The sequence below is a fragment of the Tursiops truncatus genome, chromosome 3 (genome assembly GCF_011762595.2).
Source record: "Tursiops truncatus isolate mTurTru1 chromosome 3, mTurTru1.mat.Y, whole genome shotgun sequence".
Taxonomy (NCBI): domain Eukaryota; kingdom Metazoa; phylum Chordata; class Mammalia; order Artiodactyla; family Delphinidae; genus Tursiops; species Tursiops truncatus.
Window position 1 is genome coordinate 147,588,652 of NC_047036.1, and position 20,884 is coordinate 147,609,535.

Consider the following 20,884-nt stretch of genomic DNA (forward strand, 5'->3'; position numbering starts at 1 on the left):
CTGCCTGCTTTCCTCCTTTCTTTCAGAGTATCAGGCCCTTTACTCAGAGTTAGACGCTGTGTGTAGCCCACATTTGGACCATTCCATTTAATTTTCACAACCCAAGGAAACTGTTTTACAAACGCAAAACAACGGAGGAGGCTCGGAGAGGCAGAGGGATTTGCTCAAGGTCACACAGAGAGAAAGTGATGGAAAACACAGTGCGGGGGCTTGGAAGGAATGAACGCGGGAGTCTTTGGGTGCTCCCTTCCTCTCCAAGCCTCGACCCCCATCGCGCGCCCACCAAGGCCAGCCCCTCCCCCTCCCAGCCCCCAGCCCCTCAGGCCCCCAGGCCCTCAGGCCCCCGGGCCCCTTTAACAGGGCGGCGGAAGGGGCGGCCGGGGGCGGTGGCGGCGCCCAATGGGCTGCGCGGAGCGTCACTTCCCGGCGGCCGGAGGCAGCGGCGAGTGTAGAGGGCTGGGGGTGGCCGGCGGGGGCGGGGCGGCCGGCGGAGGCGTTGGCAGCGGGCTGGGACCCACGCGGCGCCGCGGCCCACCTGGCCTGCAGGGCTCCCACCCCCGGCGGCAGCGGCGGCGGCGGCACGATGCCCTTTGACTTCAGGAGGTGAGTATGGCTACCCCGGCCACCGGGGAGCCCCCTCCGCGGCCGCGGAGGATGCTTGGGCACGCCGCGGACCCCTCCCGCCTGGAACGCAAAAGCGGCCCTTCGCCCTGTGCACGCCTCGGCAGGCCCTCGGGGACGCCGGGCTGGCCCCCCTGCCGCACACAAAGCCAGCTGGAGCCTCGGAGGGCCTCCTCGTGCAGCGGGAAGCGAGGCCGCCCACCTCTCGGGCCGCTCCGCCCCTTCCCTCCGCGGAGCCCCCTCCCCAGGCTGCCTCGACACCTCGCAAACTCGCATCCCCTTCCCCCCATGCTGGGAAACAGGTTTCCTCCCTCCCCTAGATAGGAGCAAACAAGCCATCCCCTTCGTCTTCTCTACAGAGCCTCCTTTCGTGAACCCCACCCCAGCTGACAGGTGCGTTCAGGGCACCTCGGATGAGCCCCCAGGGATCCGCAGGGGTGTGCAGACCCATCCCGCCAGACAGCTGCTGGAGGGTTTCAGGTTTCCATAGGCTCAGACTCTCCCTAACTGGGCCGAACCGGAGGCCTGTACCTCAGCCAGTCCTGGTCCTGTGTTCTGGGTGTGGGGGCTCCATGGGGGAGGGGAGGAGGTAAGGGAGCTGTGGGCAGGACTCTGCAGAGAGCCTAGCCTGATCTGCCCTTGGCTTTCTACAGTCACCACAATGGGCCCTTTGTGGGGTCCAGCCGCCTCATGGTCCACGTTGTGTTGGGCTAGGCCTTCTGGAAGGGTGGGGGTCTACATCCAGACTTTCCCTTGAGGTATGGAGCCCCAGGGGATGCCCTGGCCTGAGGCAGCCACACTGTGGTGTATAGCCAGAAAAATAGCTGGGCTTTAGTGGGGAGGAGCTGGATCAGAATCCTGGCTCTGCCTCCTCCACTGAACAGCTTGGTATATTCTAGAAGTTAGGGGCGAAGGCTTTGGGTTCAGACCTCCCCTTAGCTGCACGGCTTGATGACTTGGGCAAGTGTCTGAGCCCTCTCAGTATCTCTGTGTCACCACCTGCAAATTGGGGCTAAAAATAAAGTCCCACCTGCGAGGGCTGAATGCGTGAGAAGAGCTTAATTCAGAGCCTGGAGGGGTACAGAGCTCAGAAGTGGGAGGTTAGTGGACCAAGCAGCCTCTGCATGAGGCCACTTCCTCATCCACAAAATAGGGGTTCCGGTCCCTGCCAGCTCCTTCCCTCCCTACAGGTGTGAATGAAGTCAGGGTAAAGCGACAGCCTTCCTGGGAAGAAAAGCCTGGCAGTGACCCCCATGGCATGTGGACATGTTGGAGTTTAAGCATGGAGAGAACATTGGCCTTGGAACTCTTGCACTGGCTGACGTGGTACTCAGCCTGCCCTGGGCACCATTGCCATCCCACAAACAGCCTGCCCCTTCCATGCAGCCCTGGGGCTGGCACCAGGGTCTCAGACAAATGTTTGCAGACCCAGGGCATTTTCATACAAGGAAAACCCCTGTGATGGAATTCAGGGGCCGTCCTCGTACCGACGGTTAACATTCAGGACATGAGAGAGCTGTAGCTGGCACATTGATTCCTGGTTCCATAAAGCCTCCCCTTACCCAGGCTGATAATTCCTGCCCTCATCCCGCATCCCTTTGTGATTCAGTAGGTTCCAGTGATTTTGACCTTATTGGGGAAGTCACTGCTTTCGGGCATAGAATTCATTCACCCTGCACCTAATCTCCCATTGTAGGAGGAGGAAGTTGAGGGCTGAGGGTCTTGCCCTGGACCTCATGGGACCTAGATTGAAGGGTGGGCCAGGGTCCCAGGTCACGCACAGCTCCTGACCTGGTGCCCCTTGAGTTGGAGGTTTGGAGTGTCCAGGTACCATTGGGGCCCCAGCTTAATGAGGTGTTTTAATCAGTTTCCTTGAAGGCTTGTGCCACCACAGAGCAGTGAGAATGGATTCAACACTTCCCGTTCACACCTTGGAGGACGAGCCTCCTTAAGATGTGTTCATTCCAGGTCTCAGGTTCTAAGGAAGGGTCCACTGTACGCACACTTCAGTGTTCATTGATCAAACATTTACCGAGCGTCTGCTCCGTGCTCAGCCCTCCGCCACGTGCCCCACTGCAGAGCTGGGTGACGTGTGACTCGTTTGCTCAGGGCCAGGTAGTGGTGAGCTGGTGGAGCTGGGATTCGATCTGGGCACTGTTAGCTGCAAAGCCTTCGCTGTGGGAGAAAAGGGAGGTCTTGGCGGGTCCCACAGCCTTGTCCGATCTCTTAAAAACCATGGGGACATGGAGAGGGGCATGCTCTGGTTGAACCCCCCCTCTCCCAGTTCGAAGCCAGGGAGAAGACCAGGCTTCCTGATCGTTTTGCTCTCCTTAATACAGAGCACTATCAGGAAGGGGGAAAAAGGAACCTCTTGCTCTTTCTTACCAGAACTCCTTGTTTTCCTAGTGCCTGTGGGACCTCGTGCACCTTACCTCCTGTGTGCTTTCCTGTCTGTGAAATGGGGATGAGAACAGTACCCGTTGTCGAGAAGATTAACTGAGCCAGTGTGTGTAAAGCATTTAGATACAGAGTATGCACCCAATAAATATTGGCCACTCTTTTCATTATTTGTGTTATTTCATCGAAGCACCTGTATTGCCTAACACTGTATAATTCACTTAATTATTTTATGCTTATTCTCTTTTTTCCTCCCATGAAAACATGAGCTCCCTAGGGCAAAGATCTTTATCTGTTTCATTCACTGTTGTAACTCCAGGGCCTAGAATAGTGCCAGGACCACACTCGCCCCCAGGATATGTCTCTCAGAGTCTGTCAGGGAAGGCAAGGGCATGCTGTGATTTGATGTGCCAGTTCTTCCTTTACTGGGAACCTTTTCAGCTATGGGTGGTTAATTTTCCCCCTTCCTTCCTTGAATGGGCTCTTCTCTCAGTTGTAGTTGGGGGTGGGGAATAGGCTGACTACAGAGGAGGGACCCAAGGCCTTCCAAGATGACTTGTGTTTGTTTTGCTCCTGGTGCATTGTTTCATTAATCCCTGGACCTTGCAGTGGTGGAACCGGCCTTGTGACTCGGTTCCGTGGGCGTTGGCCCTGCCCGGACCCAGTTCCGGCTGGCAAGGGCCAGAACACCTGCTGTCTCTGGCTCAGGCCGGGGGTGGGGGTGGGGGGAAGGTAGGGGCATTTCCTGCAGCCCAGGCCCAGGAGAGCCTGAGCGCGGCTTTCAGGCACGCAGAGATGGCCGGCTCCCCGCGACGCAGCCTCTGAGTTGAAACCCCAAGACCGGGGGTGTGCTGCTGTCCTGTCACTGACCATCTGGGCCCTGGGACAGTTGACTTACCTTCTCCGAGCCTCAGTTCCTTCATTTTAAGGAGAAGATGGCAATCTTCATTGCGTCACCTCGTAGGGCAGATGTAGGGGCAAGTGAGGTGTCCCTGCAGGGTACAGCCGGCTGCATAATTTGCGGGGCCCAGTGCAAAATGAAAACGCAGAACCCCTTGTTGGAAAAGTATTACGAATGTCAGGACGGTGACAGCAGAGCATTAGACTAAGCCTAGACGCAGCGCTCTGAGCACAGGACCCTGTGCGACTGCACAGTTCACACGCCTGTGATGCCGGCCCTGCTGCGACGCCTTGGTTCAGCCTCCATCGCCTCTCAGTCTGGCCTTCCAAGTGGTCTCTCATCTCCAAGAGACCCCAGATCTTAGAACCCCAGGGGAGCTTTCCAAAGTTGACCTGATTTTTTTCACATTCTGGTTTCAACCGTCAAGTGGGGCCCATTGCTCTGATCAAGTATGATTTCCTTAGCTCCCTATGCGGCCTTGCCCGGGGGGTTCCCTGCAGCCCCCCTCACTCCCTGTGCCAGGGTCATCCCCGACCACCAGTGCGGGCTCTGAGCACATAATCAGAACTCAGCAGATAGTACAGTGGCTTACGTGAGTGCCTGTATTTCTACCTTACCTCATTCCAGAAAGATCTTGGGGAAGTTGACGGAAACACGTACTTTACAACAAGTTTTAAAAAAATATAAATAGACTTAAAAATCAGGGCCAAAGGGAAATAAAGAACAGACTGGAGGAAAAATTTGAAAATCAAGCCAGCATTTCACATTTATTGAGCACTTACTAGTGCCTGACACTGTGGTAAGGGTCTTACCTGTGCTCATTTAATCCCACACCAACCCTGCAAGGCAGACACTGTTGTTATCCCACTCTGCAGATGAGCCAGTGGAAGTGCAGCAGAGTTAAGGGACGTGATGGGTCAGCAGAAGGCACTGGGGTTGGAATGCTGTTCTTGTGCTCCGGAGCCCCACTTGTATCCTATAGGCTCATCTCTAAAGCTTTGCCCTTCCATTCACCGAGTTCAGAGAGAACTGAAACCCCCTCTAATTGGATTCCTTGGCCTTCTCATCTCTAATCCTTTCCCAGTAGTGCTCATTAAGAAGCTTAAAGTCATCAGCCTTTATATTTTTATTTATTTATTTTTTAACTAGACTCATGCGGTCTGACACCTGATTCTGAAATTGTCTTTAAAGAACCCTCACTATGGTCTCACCCCAATTTAGAGCATCTCATTCTGGAGGGTCCAGGTTTTCCCACTCCGGCCACTGGGGCTTTCGAGTGTAGAGCATATGTTTAGCTTCTCGTCTGGATGTGGAAGGGGATGGAAAAATCTCTCCTCCTGAGGCGGTTTGGATTCATTCCTGATACCATACTATCTTGAGACTGGGCTTCAGCCAGCTGTGGCCTCGTTAAGTTCTGTTTCCCATCTGGTAATCCTTTCATTTTTTATTTTGGAGTTGCTCCTGGGCGGTTTTCATCAGGCACTGGAGAGGCAGGCAGGGTGTGAGGAGGGCATTTGGGGTGAGGCTTACCCACCACCTCTGTATCAGTGAACATCAGCTCTGCTGTATGTTAGAATCACTGGAGGAGTTTTAAAAATCCCCAAACTCAGGTGGTGCTCCAGACCCAGTAATCAGGATCTGCGGGTGGGGGACTCGGGCATCAGTATTTTATAAAGGTCCTCACGTGATTCCAAGTGTACAGCTAAGATTGAGAAGACCTCTCTAGATCCAGAGAACCCGTATTTATCAGGCCGAGAGCACAGGGGCAGCCAGATGCCAGAGTGGGTCTTTGGAGGGGAGGTTGGGGAGTAGAGTCTGGTCCCATCTGTCCCCCCCTGCAAGCACATTCCCTCTGGGACTGTTCTTCACTAGTAAAGCTGTCACTAAGGCAGGGCAGTGGTGGTGGCGTCACCTTCCCATGGATATCCTTGCTTTTCAAAGTGTGGTTCCCACACCAGCAGCTTCAGCGTCACCTGGGAGCTTGTTGGAAATGCAAGATCCCCTGGTGATTTGAATGTACAGTAAGATTGACTAACTCAGCATCTCCCAGACTGTGCCGCTCCATAATGAGTCCCCCATTTGGAGATCCACAGCACGTGCATAACTTTCTAAAGGCTCTGAGAAGTCCTGCACAAAAGGAACCTGAGTCACTTAGCCCGGCTTTTGCCAAACTTACTATCTAAGCCACCCTTGTTCTTCATGGGGCGGCCAGTACCATTTCTCAGAATATCATTTGGGAAACAGCTGTAATTGTTCCTTTAAGAAAGTGGTAATTAGCCTAATTGTCTGTTGTCAACTTTAACATTTAGGTCTGTTAACTTAATTACATTGGTGTCTATGCAGGAAAAGTACAGAATGGGAAAAAAACCTGCCAACACTAGCATGTATTGGTTTTTAAAAGTCTTGACCCTTGGGAGAGGCAGGAGGAACTCAGGGTTCCCTGTACTACCAAGAACTCGGGGATACGTAAGGCGCTTTACAAATCTTCTCATCCTCTGAGTGGGCATTATTCCTATTTTACATCCAGGGAAATTGACCCCCAGAGATGCTGGGTCACATAGCTGGTGCATCTAGGGGTCCCTGGGGGACCAGCACACACACCTGACAGTAAAATCCTCCCCTTGAATGCTTCCTTCTGGAGTCTGCTGGGCAGCACAGCTGGACAGGAAGCAAGATCCGTTTGAAAGGGACTGAATGTTCTGTTTATCCAAAAGGTGGAAACCCTATTTGAGATGAGAGACCCGGCTGTTACCAAACTTTAGTCACAGGTCCCTGAACATTGGGTGCTGGTGATGCTTTTCTCTCTCGAGTTGCCATCTGGGGCTCGAATTGCTCTGGAGGAGGAAAGGAGGCAAGCCGAATCTTACTAGTAATGCCTGATGGTTTCTCAGCTGGTGATGTGTTACACTCTGTGCTGGGCATGTTATTGGACTTGAAAGTCACACTGGCTCCACGAGAGAGATACGATTATTAGTCATTTATTTTTCTATATTTTAGCTTCTTTTTTTTTTTTAGATGACTATTTATTTATTTATTTTACCTTTTTAATTAACATACAATAAAAGTGGCCTTTTTTGGTGTATTCTTCTGTGGAAGTCAAGACTTTACATCGTGTAACCACCCCCGCAGTCTGGATACAGAAGTTTCATCCCTCCAAGAAACTGTAATGTTATCACTTTATAGTCATACTATTAATTCAATTTTTTAAAATTGTGCTAAGAACACTTAAGATGAGATCTACCCTCTTGACAGATTTTTTTGCTGGTTTTTGTTTTTTTTTTTTTGCGGTACGCGGGCCTCTCACTGTTGTGGCCTCTCCCGTTGCGGAGCACAGGCTCCGGACGCGCAGGCTCAGCGGCCATGGCTCACGGGCCCAGCCGCTCCGTGGCATGTGGGATCCTCCCGGACCGGGGCACGGACCCATGTCCCCTGCATCGGCAGGCGGACTCTCAACCACTGCACCACCAGGGAAGCCCTTGTTGTGGTTTTGATATGCCTTTCCCTGATGATTAGTGATGTTGAGCATCTTTGCATATACCTGTTGCCATTTGATTGTCTTATTTTGGGGAACTGTCTATTCAAGTTCTCTGCCCAGTTTTAATCAGGTTATTTGGTTGTGGGGTTGTTGTTGTTGTTGTGTGTTTTGTGTGTGTGTGTGTGTTTTGCTATGAAGTTGAAGGAGTTTCTTATGTATTTTGGATATTAACCACTTTCCAGATACATGGTTCGCAAATACTTTCTCCCAGTGAAAAGGTTGCCTTTTCACTCTGCTGATTGTTTCCTTTATTAATTCAGTTTTAAAACAGGAAGCCGGGCTTCCCTGGTGGCGCAGTGGTTGGGAGTCTGCCTGCCGATGCGGGGGACGCTGGTTCATGCCCTGGTCTGGGAAGATCCCACATGCCGCGGAGCGGCTGGGCCTGTAACCCATGGCCGCTGAGCCTGCGCGTCTGGAGCCTGTGCTCCGCAATGGGAGAGGCCCCTGTACCGCAAAAAAAAAAAAAAAAAAAATCAGGAAGCCAAGGTTCAGAGCTGGGAAGTGAACTGGCCCAGGGTACACAGCTGAGGAAGTACAGGACCGGGACTTGAACTTGGGTCTGTGATTCGAGAGCCAGGGTACTTCACCATGGTGCTCTTCTGCCTCGCGGGTACCTTGACATTGTCGATTTTTATGACTGTCCACCAGGTCTCCACTATCATTTTCTCTCTTGCTGTCACATCAGGAGCCACTGACATGTAGAATTTAACTAGAATGTCCCTTGACTACTTTGGAAGAAATCTGATGATATTTGACTTGTTTTGATGTTTTGCTGAGTCCAAGGGTACCTTCATGGTGTGGAGCAAGTGTCTCCAAATCTTCAGGGGAAAGTGCTAGGTCGTGGGCCACCCTTTCAGAATGTCCTTCTACACTGCAAATTCCTCCGAGGGCTGCCTTGACCTGTAAGCTTCCATTTTCCTCATCTGCAAAGTGGGGTGCTCATACATCCCTTGCAGGATTTTTTTGAGGATGGGATGAGCTCGTGTGGAATGTGGGGCCGTTTCACTCGTTGTGGCCTTCCTTGGCAGCATTGTCCCCGTGCTCCTCGCCGAGCTCTGCTAGACCTGAGCAGAGGGGCATCTGGGGGGTGGACATGGTAAAGCCGGGGCCCCTTGGGTTTGCAGGACCAGTGATGCGCTCCCGTGAGAACACCTGGGGCGATTCAGCCCAGAGCTGGGCTCCCCTCTCTAAGTGGCACCCACACGGTGACCCCAGACCCCAAGGCATTAATCTCTGGTGGGAGAGAAAACGGTCAAATGGTCACATACCCAGATGTCCCCAGGCCTTGGGCAGGTATCATGGGGTTGGGGACAGTTGGGTGTGCCAGCTGGGCCCATCAGAGAGTGACGCTCCATTGGGAAGGGGCAGCTGTCGGTGGCTTGTTGCCCTACAGATTACCCAATTTTTTAGGAAATGATGAAAGTCTGATAAATTGTGTGAAAATGATTAGTAACTGCTTCCAGTTTTATTGCTGTTGAACGTTGTGCTGGGCCAAACCAAAGCCTTCTGAGGGCTGATGATGGCCTGTGGCTGGCGGCATGCAGCCTGTGTGTCACACGTACCAGTGAACGAGCACACACTCGCCAGGTGGACAGGACTTGGGGCGGTGCCCCTGGACTCTCGGGAGGTGGTCTGGTGGGTCTGGGCTCGGAGCCGGGGGCAGAGGAGTCGAGGGACCCCCAGGTTTGGGCAGAGGCATCCTCGGGGCACGATTCTTCCAGGCCTGGCAGCCATGGCTTCCCTCCTCTGGTTGGTACTAGGGTGGCACTGCCAGCTCTGCCTCTGGACCTGTCTTTCCTCCTCAGCAGTCCCGGGGCTGGCCAAAGCTCAGTTCGAGTGGCACTCCCTTCTCCAGATCCCTTAAAACCTTCAGCCCTCAGGGTGTCTCAGGTGACCTCCCAGGGCTGTGCTGTGACCACAGTGCCCCCAACAGTGCCCATTTATCAAGGGCCAGTCCGAAGGCCTTTCTTGGATTCAGTTCATCCTCACATCACGTAGGAACCAGGTGTCATTCCCTTTACCTGATGAGGATGCTGGACACAGAGGGGAAAGGACTTGGCCAAGGTCACACAAACCACAGGCAAGTGGAACACTCTGTGATGCCAGAGCTGGTTTTCTTAACCACACTTGCGTGTCCCAGAGGGGAGCATAATCACCTCGATTTTGGAGGGGCACTCCGTGGATACCCCCGATGTAAGCTGCTGTCTACTTAGTTGTGTTTACAATTTATTGCCATGGAAACCTTGGCGGGGAAGGGGGCTCTGGGTTGCCTGAGAAGGGGGCTGGGCCTAGGTGACAATTTCCAGTATCTAGGTGACACTGTACATCTGTGGGCAGGAGATTACCGCTGAGCCCCTGCTGGGGAGGTGGGGAGAGGGGTGCAGCCCTTCCTGTGGGGAGCAGGTGGGGCTGGCCATCCTGTCCTTTCTCTGGCTGGTCTCTGGAGCCCCAGTCAACAGGCCAGGAACAGGCTGGGGTGATGGAGTCATTTGTTCGTTGAGCATATTTCTTGAAGGCCTACTGTGTGCCAGGCACTGTTCTCGAAGCTGGGGATATAGCACTGAGCCAGACAGACAGTTCCTGTCCCCCCAACCTCACGGAACTTATGTTTTAGTTCTGATATTTGGCGTCTCTCTTTCCTTTAAATTAGAGACACTTTTTTATTTTGGAATAGAGTTACAGAAAAGTTGTAAAGATGGTACAGATACCTCCAATCCCGTGTTCCCCAGACTTTATTTTGGATTTCACCTGTTTTCCACTAGTGTCCTGTTTTTTGTTTTTTTGAGGGACTGGTTCTCTATTTCAAAAGGACACATCAATTTCCAGTATCAAAACAGTTACACTGTTGGTTTTTCTTTCTCCCAATCGGCCCCCAAAGAAATCACACCAAAGGAGAGCACATTTTAAGCCAATGAAGCTGCAGGATACGCACCTCACAGACCTCACTGAAACCTCACCAGAAAGTGGGGGATTGGGTAGGGAAAGAAACTTGAAAAGATCAGCACACTGCCAGCCCACAGGCTGTAGAGAGCTCTCACAGCCAGATGGGGTGACCAGTGTGCCCCAAAGAAGCAAAGTCTCAAAATAATATAAAATTTAAAAAGTTTTGTTCCACTAATGTCCTTTTATTGCTCCAGGATCCAATCCAAGATCCAACATTGCATTCAGTGGTCACGTCTCCCCAGGCTCTGGTTGGGGACAGTTCCTCGGTCTTTTTTTTTTTTTTAATTTTTTAATTCTTGTCTGCGTTGGGTCTTCGTTGCTGCGTGCGGGCTTTCTCTAGTTGCAGCGAGCGGGGACTACTCTTCTTTGCGGTGCGCGGGCTTCTCGTTGCAGTGGCTTCTCTTGTTGTGGAGCGCAGGCTCCAGTAGTTGTGGCTCGCAGGCTCTAGAGCGCAGGCTCAGTAGTTGTGGCGCACGGGCTTAGTTGCTCCGCGGCATGTGGGATCTTCCCGGACCAGCGATTGAACCTGTGTCCCCTACATTGGCAGGCAGATTCTTAACCACTGTGCCACCAGGGAAGTCCCCAGTCTTTTTTTTTTTTCTTTTTAAAATTTTATTTTTTAAGTTAATTTTTATTGGAGTATAGTTGCTTTACAGTGCTGTGTTAGCTCCTACTGTATAGCAAGATGAATCAGGCATACATATACGTATATCCCCTCCCTTTTGGATTTCCTTCCCATTTAGGTCACCACAGTGCATTAAGTAGAGTTCCCTGTGCTATACAGTATGTTCCCATCGGTTGTCTATTTTATACATAGTATCAATAGTGGATATGTGTGAATCCCCGTCTCCCAATTCCTCCCGCCCTCAGTCTTTCTTGTTCTTCATGGCCTTGGCAGTCTTGAAGAGCACTGTCCAAATGTCCGGTAGAACGTCCCGCACTCTGGGTTTGTCTGATGTTTGCTCGCGATTAGACTGGGTCGTGGGTGGAGTGCCCTTCTCAGCACATCCTGTCAGGGGTACCTGGCATCCACATGATGTCACTGGTGGCACTGCCCTTCAGCTGGATCAGGCAGCATTTGCCAGGCTGCCCCCGCCGTATTGATCAGCGGTCCTTCTCCTGCCCATCTTCACTGTCAGCTGGCCCTCCTGTAGGGAAGCGGACCACCAGTGTCTAGAATCCCTCGTGCAGGTTCACGTGTTCACCGTTAGCAGTGACTCTTTCTGCTCCGCTGGTGCAGGCCGCACCGCACTGGGCACCCGTATCACTTCTGAGGGGGTAGGAGGTATCGGGGTGTGCAGTGGTCTGGCCCCCGACGCCGCAGTCTTTCCATTACACCCCATGCCCTCTGAAAGAAGAGCCAATAGAGAGGGCTGTAGGAGCCATAAGAGTAGCCTTGAAAGAACTAGGAGTACTTCATCCAGCCCAGGGAAGCTTTATTTTTAGGCATTTTATTTAGACAACTAGAAACAATTAGATGTTCGGAAGCAGTGTACAATGAGAGATCAAACCAGTTACTTTATCATGTATCCCCCCTCTTCTTTATAACTAAAGCAAAAAAAAAAAAAATGGCTTTCTGCTTTAAGGGAAAAGTCAGAAAAATAGGTCAGTATATTTTCGCTCTCATAATAACATAAACAGCTACAAGAAATCCAACTGTAATAAGAGAAGTTGGGTGTTGGTTGGCACATATTCATTAAAAAGACAACAGACCATCGTGCTACAAGTTGGTTAGTTCCAGCACTGGAGCTAATTCATATTCCTCATTGTGTACTGCTCATGTTTACCTTAAGCAGAGAGTAACTCTGGAGGCTGATGCTTTTCTCTGCTTGTTTTAGTCCATAAGTTGTGTACATCTGCCTGATGCTCAGGCCTTAACTTCAGGAGTTGCACTATAGATGGCATCAGAATTCTCTGAAGCAATTTCTTCTAGCTCCTCTTCCGCTGTCTCTGGAAAACTGATCCTCGGCTCTGCCAGCTCACCACTGTCTTCTTCAGGAAGCACGTATTTCCAAAGGCCGTATGTTTTTCCTACCACAGTCTGCCATAGTCTCAGTGTTCCGTCTTCAGAACCACTAGCATCGAGTTGTCCATCAGGACTAAACCTCACACAGTGAATGGGACCCAAGTGTCCTTTGTAGGATTCTAATTCTTCTCCACTATTAGAATCATACTTACAAAGTGTAAAATCTTCACCCCCTGCAACAAGAAATTCTTTCTCAGGATGAAGAGATGCAGAATTGATGGTTGCAGGAGCTTCAAAAGATTTAATTGGGTCCGAACTTACTGCACTGTGAAAAGCAGTCGATCGTCCATAAGTTATTACCAAGATCTCTCCCTCAGGAATATATTCCATACTGCAAACAGACATATTAAAATTTAGAGATCTCATTTCTGTCATAGTAGCATGATCCCAAAGGCGAACAGTTTTGTCATCAGCCGAAAGGATCTGTTTATCCTCGCTGCACCATAGAGCCTTTTTAATACCAGAGGTATGACCACTGATTTCCTTAGGTTCTGCCTCAGGTTTGTTCAAGTCATATACGCATAACAGTTTATCCTGTCCCCCGGTTAACAAGTAATTAGTATCCTGCGTAAAATCCAGTCTTGACAATGTGTTTATGAGCCAGGGTCATCCATTCATCTCCTGAGACAGCATCCCACACTTTGGCTGTGAAAACTGCAGCTGCTGTAGCTGCTGTGGTGGCGTCCTTATTTAATGTTACATCCCAAAGAGCACCCTCATGACCCAAAAATGTTCCAGTCCAGTCTCCTGTATCTCCCTGGCGTAGCATAGGTTTATCATCTTTGCAAGCACCGATTAGGCAAAAGCCGTAAGGCGTGATGCCACTGAAGGCCAAATCCACCACAGGCTGCGTGTGACGTGTGGCCCGCGCAGGTGAGTGGCCTCATTGCCACGGCGGCTGCGAGCCTTGCGATCCGGCGGGGGGAGGGGAGGGGAGCCGAAGGTGGTCTGGTCTTTTCTCTCCTCTTGGCACCGACTCCTCGAGGTGCCCCCCCCCCCCCCCCGCCCGCCCCCTGCCCTGACTCTGGGGTTGGGCCGGAAACGCGAAAAGGCCAGTCCGGTGGCCCCGAGGTCAGAAAGGGGTTAGGGATGGGGTTAGGGAGTCTGCAACAGACAACCGATCCACTGCTGTCAAGGGAGGGAAAGGGGGGGAGGGGGAGAACCGGAGAACTGGCAGCCGTGACCCGCACCATCCAGGGAAGCGTGTTGAAGACTCATCCCACGGTCTTTTAGTCCCCTTACTAGACAGGGTGGTAGGCCTGGCCCCGGCTAATTCCTGTGGATCCAGGAGGTGGCTGTTGGCTCGGATGAGACGCATCTCTCTACTCGTCTCTGCAGGCTGAGATCGCACCCACCCTCCTGGGCCAGCCTTAAGCCTTATCCACCTCTGTGAGCCCTCCCTGTTCTTGGGGAGTGGTGGTGCGCTGAGATTTTCCCGAAACCCTCCCTGACTGTGCTCTCCTGTCTCCATCCGGCTCCGTGCCATGCGGCTCCCTTGCTCCCTTCCCGCCTGGCTTGCCGGGCTCCAGGCCATGGCAGTGTCACTTGTGCCGTCTCCTGCAGGACCCAGCCCAGGGACTGGCACATAGTCAGGGCACAGCAGTTCCCGGGTGACGTGCTCAGCAGAGGCTGCGTCGCACTGTGGCAAAGTAACGGCTTTGTGCATCTCCAACAGTCCTGGGTTCACGTCTCGGCTTCACCACTTCCCAGATGTGTGACTTTGGGCAAGATGCCCTCTGGGTTTCAGTCGCCTCACTGAAAGATAATAAGCCCACTACTCAGTAGTGCCTGGTTCCCAGCGCCGTCATGAGGACTAATTGAGCTCATCTCTGTAAAGCCCTTCAGATTATGCCTGGCATCTGTTAGGTGCTCAGTTACTATTCTTTACAGAGAAAAGCACCAGGATATCAGGCTGGTATATAGAAGCTGGACTAGAGATGGCCCCTTTGTATTAGCCTAAGTCAGCTAATTCCTATAAACAACCTGAAAATCTCAGTGATTTAATGCAACGGAAGTTCATTCCCAACGTGGTGGGGATGCTATGCCCCTCGCAGGTACCCTGCCCTCCGTCTTGTGGTTCTTCCTCAAGAGGAGGTTGGATTCTTTCTGAGGCCCGGCAGTGCGGGGAGAGAAAGGGAGGCCGTGGAGGGTCTGGAGGTGGTGCTGTCACTTCTGCCTTGACCCGGGGAACTGGCCTCACCCAACTCCAGGGAGGGTCAGGAGATCTGACTGGGCCGTGGACCCAGGAGGAAGAAGAAAGGACGGGCCTTGATACATGTGTCACTGGCAGAGGTGGTAACTGCAGTCAGTGTATTCAATCTCCCACCATTCTGGTACCATCTCCCTAGTTTGGGGGTGTGTTCTTAAACAACATGTGTTATTTACTCAATAACTTTTATGGAAACTACTCAGTTTTTGAATTTAACGTGTTTGTTTATAAAAGGTAACTTTATAACGTCTTTGAAAATGGAAAAGCAGTATCACCTGCCACAAATAGATACAAATAATTGCAAGCCTGTTCCGTCCTAGCTAGCTGGTGCGTGCTACAGTAGCTGGGTCTGTTAAAAAAGGGATGTTAGCAAGTGCTAGAGAAACGATAGGATGACAGCCGGATAGCACCACCTCGAGACGTTCTCTTTGAGGTTCTCAGGACACTCAAATGAGAGCTGAACAGGGAATGGCCTTCTCACTGTGAAGTCTGAAGCCATTTAACCACCAGGTCCCCACATGGCCTGAAATCACCCAGGTCACACTGGTGGCATAGGTGCCACACTTTGGGAAATGCTGGCTTAGGGGACAGTCAGCACACAATTTGTGCACAGGCAAATCCAAAACTTGGTGCAGAGAGAGGTAGATGAAATCACCTGTCACCTCGTAGCACTCAGGACTTTATAGTTTCCACCTTGATCTATGAGGGGAATTAATGGTGTCACTTAACCAATGGGAATGGGAAACTGAGACCCATAGCAGGGCATGACCCCCGGCTCCCCTGCAGGACTCATGGCCTTTCCACTGTCCCTGCCATCTTTGGTCGGGGAAGGCTTACCGCCGTAGGTTAGACCACGTGGGCAGGGGTCATGTGTATTCATGCTGCTCTCTCATCTCTCTGCCCCTCTCACCCATCACCTGCCTGGTACACGTAACTGTGCTGGCACAGGAATGCCTGTCTCCCAGGCCTGCTTCAAGGAGCCAGGAAATCAGAAGCTGACCCTGGGCATGCTTGGGTACTTGTCACCCACTCACTGGCCCAGTGGGTGACCCAAGATTTGTGTGGGGACTGCATCAGTGGATCCTCTCCCTGGGGAACTACTTACCTGCCTGCTGTTAAGGGGAGGGCTCCCCGTATGTCCTGGCCCGTCTTTCTGAAGTTGTTTTGCAGTCCTGACTCAAGTGGACTCCACGAGCGGTTTGCTCACAGGGTAGAGGAGTCCGGCTTCCTCTCCCGCTCCTAAATCCCTTCCCACAATGTCCCACTCATTCCAAGTTATGCCAGTGCCAAGCCCCACTCATTGAATACAGGCAGTGTGCCCCGGATCTCCCAGCAACATGGCCAAAGGTATTGTTACTCCCGTTTGTGGGGACGAAGAGATCAAGGCCCAGGGAAGCAGGGTTCATTCATTCATCCATTCATGCACTCACTCAAAGGTTAACTGGGGAGGATTCCAGGGACAACAAGACTGACATTGTCTTTACTGTCGTAGCATCTCCAGGGTAGTGGGGAAGGTGGGCAGGATGACAGTGAACAAATAATTGCACAGATGGTTAGTGTCCAGATTGGTGAGTGCCGAGGAGGAAGGCAAAGGAGACAGGTGATAATGAGTTTGCGGAGAAAGAGCTCGCTGGATTAGCTTGGGCAGCTCGTGCCCTTCCTCCAAAAAGATCTTCCCAGACAGCGTACTTTATCTAATTTGGGTCACCCCCCCCCCCCATCCCTTCCCTGTGTGTATCTTTTTATCGCACCTGGACATGTCCTTCAGATCACTTAGCACAATTGCAGTGATCTGTGTGTGCCGTTTGTCACCTGATATCTGTCTGTCTCGATGGAGTCTAAGCTCTTGAGGGCAGGGACCAAATCTCTGCGCGTCACTGGGTCCTGGTACTGAGCCCAGGGTCTGCACACAGCGGGTGCTCAGAAAATATTTATCAAATGAAGGAAGGAGAGAATCAGATCTAAATCAGATCTAAATCTGTGGACTGTGGGGCCCATGCTCCACCAACCTCACACCTCCCACAGCTCAGAACTCAGACAAGATGAGACCCCGGAGACCTGGCAGAGTGGTCCAGATCTGCTGGGATTGGATGCTTTGTTGCCATATCTCTTTGTGTTTAGAAAAATGTTTCTAGTTTTCTTCTAAGAGTATAAGTGCATCAGAAAAGATTTATTTCTCTAACAGTGGGAATGGGAAATGTTCCCTACCGAATGTGTCCTGAGGAATTGGGAAATCTGGCATTACTCAGGCCCTGCCCAAAGTGGGAATGGGTGGCCAGCTGCCTGTCCTGATGGGAGGCTACCAGGCTCCCCTCACCCCTGCTAGCTCCGCTTGCTGGAAGTGGCACTTTAGCCCCCAGAATCTGAGGTGGGGAAGCTGGGAGGGAGCAGACACCTGATATTCCACACTCACCCCAGCCAGGGGCCTAGGCCTAATTGTTCCCATTTTGAGAAAACAGGCTCAGAGAGGTTGAGGGCTTGGCCCAGAGTCACACAGCCATCAAAGTAACAGCCAGCCCCTGAAGTCAAGACTGTCCAACCCCCAGAAAATGATACTTTTCTGTTAGATCACCTGACTGTGGAGATTGAAGGTGCCCAGATTTCAATTTCAGTTGAGTAATCCTGTTCTCTCTAGAACTGGCAGGTTTCCCTAATCACCTGGGTCCTGTCCTGCCCCCCACCCTCAAGTCCGGTCCAGATGGGCCTGGGAGTCTGCATCTTTCAAAGTGTCCTCAGTGATTCTTAGGAACAGGTAAGCTGGGAAACCCTGAAGAGGGGTTCCCCATTATGACTTAAGTGTAGCTCTGGGGTTGGGTACCACAAATCTTAATTAACTTAATAATGATTATCATAAAAGCGTCACATGGGGCTTAAGAGTTTAGAAAGCTCTTGGAAGATGAGTGTGGTCTGGGGATGCTCGTTTTCTCTGCAGATGAGAACCCTGAAGTTCAGAGGGGCCCCAGGAGCGCAGCTTTTCTGCACTTGGATCTCATACTTTTTCTAGTTTCCCACGGAAGTGTTTGCCTCCTGGTGAATGTTAGGTCCTCAGATTGTTCCTGGTGACATGGCTGTGGGTTTTGAGCCCTCTGTTCTTGGTACAGAGAACTAGCCCTGACCCATTCTCTGCAGTCAGATGTTTCTGGAAGGAGGGACGTGAGAAGCCACAGACGCTGGACAGTTGGAGAGGGTGGTGATAGGAGTAAACACTTACTGAGCATCTCCTGGGCATCAGGCACAGTGCTACGCACTGTAAATCTATCATTTTATTCAGTTGTCACAACAAACCCAGGAAGCGAGGGCTTTTACTTACCCCATTTTACAGATGAGAAGGCTGGTATGTGTTCAGGTTCCGGGCTGATCAGACTCTGTAAACACGGGAGCTGGGAGGGCATGGAGATGGGTGGAGCCAGCCCCTGCCCTTTGGAGCTGGGAGCCCCACCCAGATTCACCCTGCAGGCCAGGTGGCAAGGCCGGTTCCACTCTCTGTCCTGCCCAGTTTTCCCCGACTTGGCTTTGGTTGGCCGAGCTTCGAAACTGGGGCGCTCTCAAAGCCAGGTGGTTTGTCAGAGCTGAGTTAACCCTGAGTCAAAGGAGGAATGAGAGGGTTCACTCACCCGCCTCCTCCCTGCCCCGTCCCCACCCGTCCCTCCCCGGGTCAGGCCCCTCACGGTGGGGCCACACAGACGTGTCACCCAACTTGGACCTCTGCCTGCCTCACACTCACTGGAACATGAAGAGTCAGCTGCCCGGGACTTAGCTTGTTCTAGAGCCATTGTTGTGAGGTCCCAGGCAGACCTGGGATAGCCGGGCTTTGAAGCCTGGCACATCTGGGTCCCAGTCCTGGTGCTTCTGCCCCCCCTCGCTGTGTGTCCTTGGGCAGCTCACTTCACCTCTCTGAGCCTACCTTATGGGGACATAAACCCTGACCTCACAGGATTACTTCCTGGAGTCGAGAGCACCTCCCACAGCTACTGGCTCACCGTAGGTCCTAATTCAGTGACACGACGCCTCTACTTCCTTCCCCCATTTATGAAACTTCCTGTCATACTTGATCTAAAACAGAGAGTTTAAACTGGCAGCATTGGGGGTCAAATTCTGCCCAATCACAGATGTGATGATTTGGTCCTCACATCTAAAAATAAATTTAAAGTTAAATGCCAGCATTTCCAATTCGGAGATTTCACATAAAAATCTGGATTTCCAGTGCCTCTAGAAGAATGGGGCTCCCAGGCTTCACTGGCCAAAAGGAAACTGGCAGAGAATCAGAATCAGGTGTATTGTTCTCGTTGAGGGGAGGGGGCAGTATTGTATTTCTCTTGCCTCCACTTTGAGCCTAATGATTGAAGATTCTCTTGAGACCACCCCACAAGGAAGGAATAGTGACTCAGAAATGGCTTTTAATCTTTCAGAACACTGGCGCAGCCTGCCCAGGTGCCACGTGTGTGTGGGTCAGCTGGCAGGACCTGCTTCCTGCAGACCAGTGTCATCTAACCCAGTCCACCTCCTACAGGCCTCATGCCAACAGTGGACCCCAGGGAGCCAGTCAGGGAGGTCTCCCTTTGGAAAGAGCCAGTGGCCTTTGGGAGACAGTGGAGACCAGGGTTGAGAGCTTGACCTCTGAGTCTCCCACCAGGCTCTCAGTGCCTTGCTCTGCCTTTGTCACGGTGGGGTCCCCGGGGCCTAGGACAGTGACGGGCACACTGAAAAACGTGTTGAACAGTGAATGAGCAGTCTCCCTGGAGTTGAACCGCAGCCCTACTACTTGCAGAGTTGATTTGCTAGCACTTTACCCACATCATCAGCGGGGATGGTGACGGTACCCTCCTCCCGGGGGACAGTAGAACTTCAAAGAGATAACTCGGCTAAATGGCTCAGCACGGCACCCACCGTGGCAAGTGACCGGTACGTGTGGCTGTGACGATTATGTAGTTGGCACAGGTATTTCTGTGCTTGAACCTTGATACAGGCCACCACTTGGGCCTCTGACCCTGCCGCAGGGTGGTGGTGTTACCACTGCCTGAGCATGCTGGTGGTAACAGCCCGGAGGAGAGAGGGCACGTGGACTTGACCAAGGGTGCGGACCCCTGGGGAGAACCACCTGTTTGTCAGCTGGTGTCACTCCCTAGTGTGGAGACGTGGGATGCGGACGTGATGTCCACCCTCCCACAGGCTGAACTGGTTGGCCATGTGCTGTTGTTGCCTGAAAGATATTGCACAGAAGACACAATGGGTAGGAATGTGCCCTGGGCCCAGCTGTCTCCATGACGTGTGAGCCACTCCTGAGTCTGCTACAACCCAGGTGGAAGCAGCTAGGAGAGTCACAGCTACAGCCGCCACGGCAGTGCATGCTGGCCTTAGAGTCCCTTTCTAGCCCCAAGGGCTCTGGAAGTGGAAGGGCTGGTCAGGCTACCCAAAGTAGAGCGTCTTCCTCAGTGGGACCTTCTGCTTGATACCTCTTGGCTGTTTTTAGCACACGTACCCAGCATTTCCCTCCCTTGATCACCCACAGCGGCTCTTTGGGGGAGGAGTCACCCCTTTCACAGATGGGAAAATTGAGGCCCAGGGAGTCACAGTCTGCCCAGCTGGCTGGGGGCAATTCGCTTGTCCAGATGATTCCCACGGCCCCACCGAGAGATCGTGATATGGGGAATCAGGGCCCCGGCCTCTGTATTTTTTAAAAAATAAGTTTATTTATTTAATTTATTTATTTTTGGCTGCTTTGGTTCTTTGTTGCTGTGCACAGCTTCCTCTGGCTGCGGCGAGCGGGGGCTACTCTTTGGTGCGGTGCGCGGGCTTCTCATTGCGTGGCTTCTGTTGTTGCGGAGCACGGGCTCTGGGCACGTAGGCTTTGGTTGTGGCATGCGGGCTCAGTAGTTGTGGCTCGCGGGCTCAGTAGTTGTGGCTTGCGGGCTCTTCAGTAGTTGTGGTACATGGGCTTAGTTGCTCCGCGGCATGTGGGATCTTCCCGGGCCAGGACTCGAACCCCTGTCCCCTGCACGGGCAGGCAGATTCTTAACCACTGTGCCACCAGGGAAACCCCGGCCTCTGTATTTTTAAGCAACCTCTCTGGGGAGTTGTAATGATCAGGAGAGGGGGGAACCCAAGTAGGGACTCCAGTTTTGTGCTCTGGCCCTGCTGTTTGCTCAGTCAGCCAAATCATGTACTTCCTCAGCTGTGAGATGGGGAGAGTAAGTAGTACCCACCCTAGAGGATGGTTGTGAAAATGTCACAGGCGGTAGGCTGGTCGGTCAG

At 52.2% G+C, this 20,884-nt stretch overlaps 1 protein-coding gene, 1 long non-coding RNA gene and 1 pseudogene across 2 annotated transcripts in view; 2 read left to right on the plus strand and 1 right to left on the minus strand.

Annotated features, from left to right (window-relative positions):
- The first annotated feature begins 438 nt into the window (after window positions 1-438).
- ERGIC1 (endoplasmic reticulum-golgi intermediate compartment 1) overlaps window positions 439-20,884 on the plus strand; it is a 105,102-nt gene continuing 84,656 nt past the window's right edge. Inside the window, exon 1 of the mRNA XM_033853574.2 lies at window positions 439-603. Coding sequence (XP_033709465.1) covers window positions 584-603 — 20 coding nt within the window. The 5' untranslated portion in view covers window positions 439-583. The remainder of the gene's footprint in view (window positions 604-20,884) is intronic.
- On the plus strand, window positions 1,024-3,185 carry LOC141278363 (uncharacterized). Its single transcript, XR_012330969.1, has 2 exons — window positions 1,024-1,721; window positions 3,028-3,185. It is a non-coding gene; the product is annotated as an uncharacterized lncRNA (long non-coding RNA).
- LOC101326704 (serine-threonine kinase receptor-associated protein pseudogene) lies at window positions 11,817-18,493 on the minus strand (annotated as a pseudogene).